Source organism: Temnothorax nylanderi, unplaced genomic scaffold, assembly GCF_030848795.1.
Source record: "Temnothorax nylanderi isolate EJ_2023f unplaced genomic scaffold, tnyl_v1.0 TNYL_tig0434_pilon, whole genome shotgun sequence".
Classification (NCBI taxonomy): domain Eukaryota; kingdom Metazoa; phylum Arthropoda; class Insecta; order Hymenoptera; family Formicidae; genus Temnothorax; species Temnothorax nylanderi.
The window spans coordinates 146,689-154,286 of record NW_027249496.1 but is presented as its reverse complement, the minus strand read 5'-3'; the positions used below and the strand labels follow the sequence as shown (position 1 = coordinate 154,286).

Sequence of the window (7,598 nt, the reverse complement as noted above, 5' to 3'; positions counted from 1 at the left end):
TAGTAGCCATTGGTTCTCACCGGTTTCCCGAGCCTCGAAAGCTCTCATAATTTCAAATAATGGGAAAGTTTGACAACGGCGCGGGAGAACTTTTCGCAATTCAATTTGCACCTATCGATTCTCGAGCCTTGGATATTCGCGCGGAAACGTCGTTCAAACTCGGGAGATTATCCTCAAAGCGTCGAACAGGATATTTGTTTATTCGAACATTTCATCGGGGATCTTTGTTAGTTTTGAACAATCTTGTAGATTCGCCCCCTCCGAGAAGAAAGATGCTAATCTTTCAATTTATCTCCTGCGAGCTGGGATAAGTAATTAAGTTCTTAGCATTTATGGCGAGAACTAATTAAATATAAATTTTACTTGTGTAAAATATTTTTCTTATATTGAGAAAATTGCGAGATGTACATATATTTGTAATCTATATTTTCTTTTAAATTTATTATACTATTGAGATTGATTCCTGATGATAAAGTTTCAAATTAAAACAATTGAAAGTAGCTTCTAATAGATATTTATAGATGCTTTATTATTTACGATACACATTTCTGACAGTAAAACTGTAAACAAAAGATGATCGCGTATCTACGAGTGACGAAAGTAAGAAGGCGAGGCTGCATGTTCTAATTTATCGAGGAACTTGGAAACGCAATTACGGGCGGCAATAATTAGGAATTAATGCCAGCTGCTTCCGATCGATATCAAGAAGCTGCCGACACAAGAGAAGCGATGCACATTTGCATTTAAAGCAGGCTAGGCTCTCGAAGACATTGATATATCCTTGTCTATATCGTAGCTTAGATCGAGTTTATTTATAGCCGTGAGAGACGCATACACGGTTTCGCACGCGCCTCCGAAGAGAGAGAAGACGCGCGGCACGGCAAATCCTTTCTAATTTAAACTCGAAAACCTTATTTCGATGCAAAACTGCGACTGGCACTTCGACTTGTAGGAAACTGGCTCGCATATACCATACCGCCGAAAATATAATCGTTCCCGAGGGTACATCGTACCCGAACGACATGAACTTAACGATTTAGTATATAACCGAGCGTGCGCTATTCAACAACGGTGAGGATTACAATCTGATATACGCGTTAAAATTCTTATACTTTATCCACACAACTGTCGCGTTGTCACTTTTAATTCATAATCTTTAATCCATAATCCATAAATAAAAAGTATGTTAAATATATTTAGTTTTTTTTTATAATAAATTATAAAAAATTATATCATATTACAATTATCTTACAACTATAATTATAATTATTCTAACAAGAAAAATTGTCAAAATTAAGATTTCACAAACAATTTATTTTTTTAGTAATCAAAAATGTATAATATATAAAATTCAGTAACTTGATCTGAAGTTTTAATCATGTTGACGCATAGTTTCGGCATATATATGTGTTATTGCAATTAATTTATTTATCAATAACTCAACGTTGTACATATATATGTATAAATCAATGTACATACAATAGAATCGGGCTTCTTCACAAGCATGTCCGATCGAAGCATTTCCTGTACTACTTAAGCGACGGTATATCGCGTGCCGACTGCGAACGTCCATTTACTACTTACCGAAGGCGTACCGCGCGTCCGACCATACATTGTGCCCCTCCACTATTTAATCACGACAAATCCATTAGGAAGTACCGTGTACTTCCATTGGATTGTCCATTGACTGGCTATCGGCCGCAATGACGGATTCATCATGCTAGATCATTCACGATATACGGGTACTTATTAGCGGTATTTCCGGGTTAATACGATTATCTGTTGATCCGCGATGAATTGCTGAATGCTGATTGAAAGATTATGTCTCGCCCCATATTATCGACGAATCGCACATGTTCACATATTGTCAAGGGGATCATTATCCTGTACACGATACACCTAATTCTCTCTTACAGAGTATGCTGCCAATGCGTCCTCCTCTCTTACAATATAATTCAGAAGATAACAATTAGCTTATAAACTTCACTTATATTAGACAGAAAAAATTCTGCTACAGTTTTTCACGGCTTCTTGATTTTTAACGCCACATATTATCTACTGTTAAATCTACTGTGCAATCATTCGTTAATAAAAAGAAAACACGATACAATGGCACGTACGACTGACGTATTAAATTATATTTTAAATATTTCAAATTCATTACTAACAAAATTCGTAATTTTCGACAGGTGTCTAAATTCGTTTATCGACCATCCTAAAAAATAATGTCGAACGTTTCCAGATCTACTTTCACACGTGTGACACGCGAGAGCTTTAATATCTGAGTTGAATTTCTTCCAGACTATCACGAAGAAAGTTCGTTTTAAACGTTACTCCGGGGAGTCATTCGCTGCCGCCGTACGGAACGCACGGTTGCCCGAGGTGATAAGAAATAAAAATTATCATCATATGTGGATACCGCCGTGAAATGGCCTGTCACACGAGCACTTCGTCTTTGCATTATTATTTCTTTTACTACGCTGGGGGCCGCTTTTATCGTTGACCTTTCCATAACACTTTGTTTCTTGTATACGACGCGATTTCCGCGCCGCAACCGCCGTTTTTCCATACAGACGCGCGTGTCGTTTCTTCAGTTTATCGACATTTCGTCGCCGAAACAATGCTTGCGAGATCGTTTCAACAGTATTAGATCGTAAAGTCAAAGTTTCGCTAATAAATTCTTTTTCACGTATAAAAGAAAGCACAAACTTACACTTTTTATTTAGAGATAATAATATAAAATTAATATAAAATAATTGTACTTACTGTACAAATTTTTTTTTTAACACAATAGATAAATATAATATTAATATGTACAATTTATTTATTTTTATTTGATTACTTCTTTGCAATCTTAATATTGTCTAACGTAACATTTTATGTAACATATCACCTTCAATTTAAATAAGTGTCTTTATTCTTTAATACTATACCTTTCGTCGTTGGTATTGCTATCGCGATCACGTTTTATTGAAAAAAAAAAACGGTAACTTTCCAATAAAAATAAATATAAATCTTATAAAAGGCGGGAGGAAAATAAGAAAACGTGTTACACTGAAATCGACACGCGCATGGACAGCATTTAAATGTCCGAGTCGTACCGAGGCGCGGCGCGCCTTTGCGCTTTTCTCGCCTTTAGAAACTTAGTTCATAAACTGCAACGCGATTAACTGGCGCCATCAACGTGACCAGGGCATTCTGCCTCGAAGGCGTCGCGAGAAAATCCGAGAAACAACGGCGATGTCCCGGCTATAATGCGAGCTCAACGTATTTCCCCGACGCCCAACTTCCGCCAGGACGAACGGCCGACATCCGGAGGCGGACTGCGTTTCTCTACAACTTGGTAATTGGCTTAGAACGAGCCTTCAGCTCGCGAAATTTCTCTCGTGGAACCGTGGAAACACATATACTGCACTCGTACAAGTGCGGAGTATAATATTGTGGTCGCTTAACAGCGGACAAAGATTGCGCGAATCACAAGTGGATGTCAAACAAATTCTTGTGGCATTTTTTCTTCACATCAGAAATTGAGCTTAAACATTAAATTGTGTTAAGTAGATATTCTGGTTCAAACCAGAATATCCCCTTAATATAATAACTTTGATAACTTTCCAATTATTCCTATATAAACAACAATAATATAACAATTGTACAATATGCGTGGCAATAAGCAAACTTAAAATTGAGCTAAAGATTGCCTGTAAATTTTTTTCTTCTGCAAAAATTCGTAATTCACTGTTCATTTAGCTCTCTCTTACGTCTATTAAGTAAAAAAAGAAGTCAATATTGATCTTCCATCGAGGAAGACGGTGTCACGATGTTCCTCCGCGCTTGAGAGATCGATTCGAAATGTACTTTCGCCTGGAGATTCTTCATGTAAAATTTCTGCAGGAGCGATGAATCATAGAAACTCTCGATATCAGCGATCCCGTGATGAATTGCCGCCTCGGTTTTCGTCAATAACAGAGAATTCCAGGGTGCCCATTCGTGCTCGCGTCGGAAGCGAGTCAGTCTCAGCTCGTCGAGGTCGTCGCACTCGGAGATGCCTGACCTACCGTGCCAGACTTTATTCACCAGGCGACAGATGACCTTAGCTCCGACCACGAAGGCCAGACTGCCGTAGCAACCCATCCTGGCTTCGAAACGTCTGACTTCCCATAATATCCTCTCGTAGGGCTCGTACACGATGCGAGGGCTTTTCCGGGTTCGCATGGACGTGCAATAGACGCAAGAAGAGGAGCGCAATCGCCGTTCGCGGGGGAACTTTTCCAAAGATAAGAGCCTGCCGCAGGTCCTACAGAGGCGCGTGATGCTGGTGTCTGACCAGTCGAACAGATGCGCGTCTTCCTCAATATCGCCTGAGACGAATAGAAATTATTAATTAATATTTAAAGGAAAAGAATAAATTTGTCCGCCAGTGATTATAAACCAAGATATTTTATTTATTTGACTAGCCGACTAAACCAAGATATTTTATTTATTCGACTATAGCGACTAATATATCGAATAAATAAAATATCTTAATATTTAAAGACTAACTTTAGAATTTAAAAATAGTTTTGCATATGTAAATTTTTCAACTTCAAGTTTTTACCCATTGTTTTAATGAATTGTTTAAGGAAACTATTGCATCACCATCATAAACGAAGCGAAAGATTGAAAGACCTTGCAGAGTGTTGCGCGCCAGCCTGAGGAAGCTCAACTTCAGTCGATTCCTGAGCCAGTTGAGTCTGCTCGTGTCCACGCGACACATTAAAAGATCCAGCTCTTGGTCGATCAAGTAAACGAGCTCGTGTGACTGGCTGCACGTGTGCATATCGGCGATGTATTTCAGGTCGTGCAACAAGTCGATCCGTTCCGGGATGGACAAGTTCTCGTTCGACAGCGAGGCGTAGACATTCTTGTGCTGGCGAGCTCGCTGAATGCGCAGGGTGTCGACCAGGATCGGTCGACCTCGACTGTCCTGCCAGGTGATCGGCCTGGATAACTCGTCCAGGAATCGATGTCGCTTCTGTTCTCTATACTTGAGACGGACAGCGGTCTTCATGGAGTCTATGGCGCGCAACAGCTCGACCTCCTTTGACAGGATCATGCCGCAGGTGGCGACCCTCGATGACCCGAGAAGCGTGAGACTCGCTCGCTCGGTCTCGAGGATTCGCCAACGGTCCAGGAGATTGTAGAGCGACTCGAAGTCGGAGCTCGTACGCGGCGGGCAACGATTCAGTATCACGAAATCCGTGCCGCTGTAGACGGACAGCGCCTGAGAACGTCCTGCGTGCTCGGTCACGTTCGCTTCATCATGTTGAGCAACATCAATCACTTCGAGAGCGTTTGCTCTAGCCGCCACTCTAGCTCGATAAGCCCTGCGAACCGATCCGAATTGATAATTGCTTTGAATTTATTGATCGTAGCGTAATTTTCTAATGTATAAGGTGTATTTTCACGAATTAAATTATAAGCAAAAATAGGTTGATAAAAATTGAAATTCTTTTTCTTTAATTTTACATCACTTTTATACTGTTCCGACAAAAGTTAGGAATAGTTATTACAGAAATACTAAAAGTTGTATGAATTTGGGCGTTCACTCTTTAATTTGTCAAAAAAAAATTAACATATATACATTATAAATATCTTATTTGTAGTAAAATCCGCATTTACCTATAACATTTCTGTATTTTAACGACGCTGTCAAGAATTCTTATACTATTTTTCTGGCGGGATAACGATTTGACTTCTTCGACTGACGCCGGCAATTTCCCGAAGAAAGAATTTCCAGGCGCGATAATTTTGTCACGTATATCGGGCAAAAATTGCATCGCCTCCACCTGCACCGCCTGGTCGTGAACGACATCGGTGACCGTGTCCACGACCGCGACGGTCTGCGTGATCCTGCTCCTCGTCCCGCCGGCGCCGCTGCGTGTCTGCGTGCAGGCATTATGATAGATCAAGCCGGTAACGGTATTCCTCCATCCGCCGAGAAACGGCTTTGTCCTTGAGCCATAATCTTGTATTCTCGCAACGACCGCCATGGAGCATCAGCGTCTCATCCCGCCGGGGATCTAACCGCCTATGTCTTACAAGAAAAAGGTTTCGATCAAGAAAGTCGGAAAACAAAGGCATAACATCGCATAATAATGGATAGATTACGTTCCTTCCCCCGCCGCTTCCCCGCTCCTTCCTCTAGATCGAAAATGTAAAGTGAAGAAATATCGGATATCTGCAGGTATAAAAGCTCTGGCGCATTTAGAGGAAAGTTACTATTGTAATTTCCGATTATGATGTATAATGTGAAAATAATACAGTCTTCGTAGAAAACCACGCTTTAATTTCTCGATAACAATTCTCAGCTTTTAAATTATAATTTTACAGCAAGTACTATATTATTTCGGCATAAATTACGGTGAAACATATGAAAGCGAAAAATTCCAATGTCTCATAAAATTGTAAAACCAGAGACGATGTTATAAAAACACAGTTTGATATATATGTAAAGTATACGTTTTAGAAGTCATATTAATATAAAAACTGAATATTATAATATCGTGATTCAACGCATTTACAATGTAATATAAATTTGCGAGCAATTTCCTTGTTTTTATTAATTTTCATTTTTAATTTCTTAGATTTGAGCAGAATCAAATAATAAAAATTAGCTTTTTGCAAAAAAGAAAGAGGAATTACTTCAAGTAGATTTATTCAATTTCTTCAGAGATTATCTGATTATTGTTGAGCGCTTTATAGTCTCGATAAATTAGTTTCTTATCTTTTGCAAAACATCAATGCAAAAAAAATGATATTTACAAAATAGGAAAATTGAGTTATATGCGTTGAAAATAATATATACTCTCTTCTTATAAAGAGTTTGCTTGTCAGTTATATAAATTACATTATTGAATTATTTGATAAACTATTTCTGACATTTTAAGATCGTTATCTCTAAGTTATCTTTACTCTGTTATGTTTGCAGAACTGAACAGTCATTGCACAAAAGGCATGCGTTATAAAAGAAGGAGCCCTTTCAAAAATTAAGAAAAGTTTCAGCAATTTTTGTAATACCAGTTACTTTTCTTTCTGAGAGACATTGCGAATAAAATCCAATCCTAGATTCCATATTTTCAAACTTGACACATTACTTTTCTAAGAAAACAAATAATTCAGTTTATGATTTGTTTGTAAAAAGATTAACTTCTTTTTGCAATAGCCGATTCAATTCTATCGTCCATGAAGGGAAAGACGATACTTTGCGTCAGCTATTTTACGATACGGTCTACTTTCTTCTTTTAGGTTGGTTGAAACTGCTCGCGATCCTTTATCTTCAGCATTGTAATGCGATGGTGGCCCATCCCGTGGGGAACTCAAACTCCTGCGTTCATAGACGAGTAAAAACTCGCCAGGTCCAGGTCAAGAAGGTGGAAGGATAACTGCTGTAGCGACCTGCCGCTGGGATAATGGTAATACCCGACAGTAAAGGAAATTACCATTCTCTCCGTTTAAGGGATCTGACAGCACAGGGAAACTGCGCTAGCTAACACTTTGCACTTTTACGTGAGCTTTGTCGCAAAGGATGCATAGGCATTGCAGTTGGCCCTCGAGCGAGG

At 39.1% G+C, this 7,598-nt stretch overlaps 1 protein-coding gene across 1 annotated transcript; it reads right to left on the bottom strand.

The window, feature by feature from the left end:
• Positions 1-2,970: 2,970 nt before the first annotated feature.
• LOC139782706 (IQ motif and ubiquitin-like domain-containing protein) lies at positions 2,971-6,029 on the bottom strand. Its single transcript, XM_071721742.1, has 3 exons — positions 5,659-6,029; positions 4,666-5,363; positions 2,971-4,358 (listed from the first exon to the last, which is right to left on the bottom strand). The coding sequence occupies exons 1-3, from the start codon at positions 6,027-6,029 to the stop codon at positions 3,781-3,783; spliced, it is 1,647 nt and encodes a 548-aa protein (XP_071577843.1). The 3' UTR covers positions 2,971-3,780.
• Positions 6,030-7,598: the final 1,569 nt, after the last annotated feature.

Coding starts and splice junctions, on each gene's coding strand:
- LOC139782706 (XM_071721742.1), bottom strand. CDS start 6,029: ATGGCGGTCGTTGCGAGAATACAAGATTATGGCTCAAGGACAAAGCCG. Junction 5,364..5,658: donor AAAATACAGAAATGTTATAG/GTAAATGCGGAT, acceptor ATCGGTTCGCAG/GGCTTATCGAGCTAGAGTGG. Junction 4,359..4,665: donor GGCGCGCAACACTCTGCAAG/GTCTTTCAATCT, acceptor TATTCGTCTCAG/GCGATATTGAGGAAGACGCG.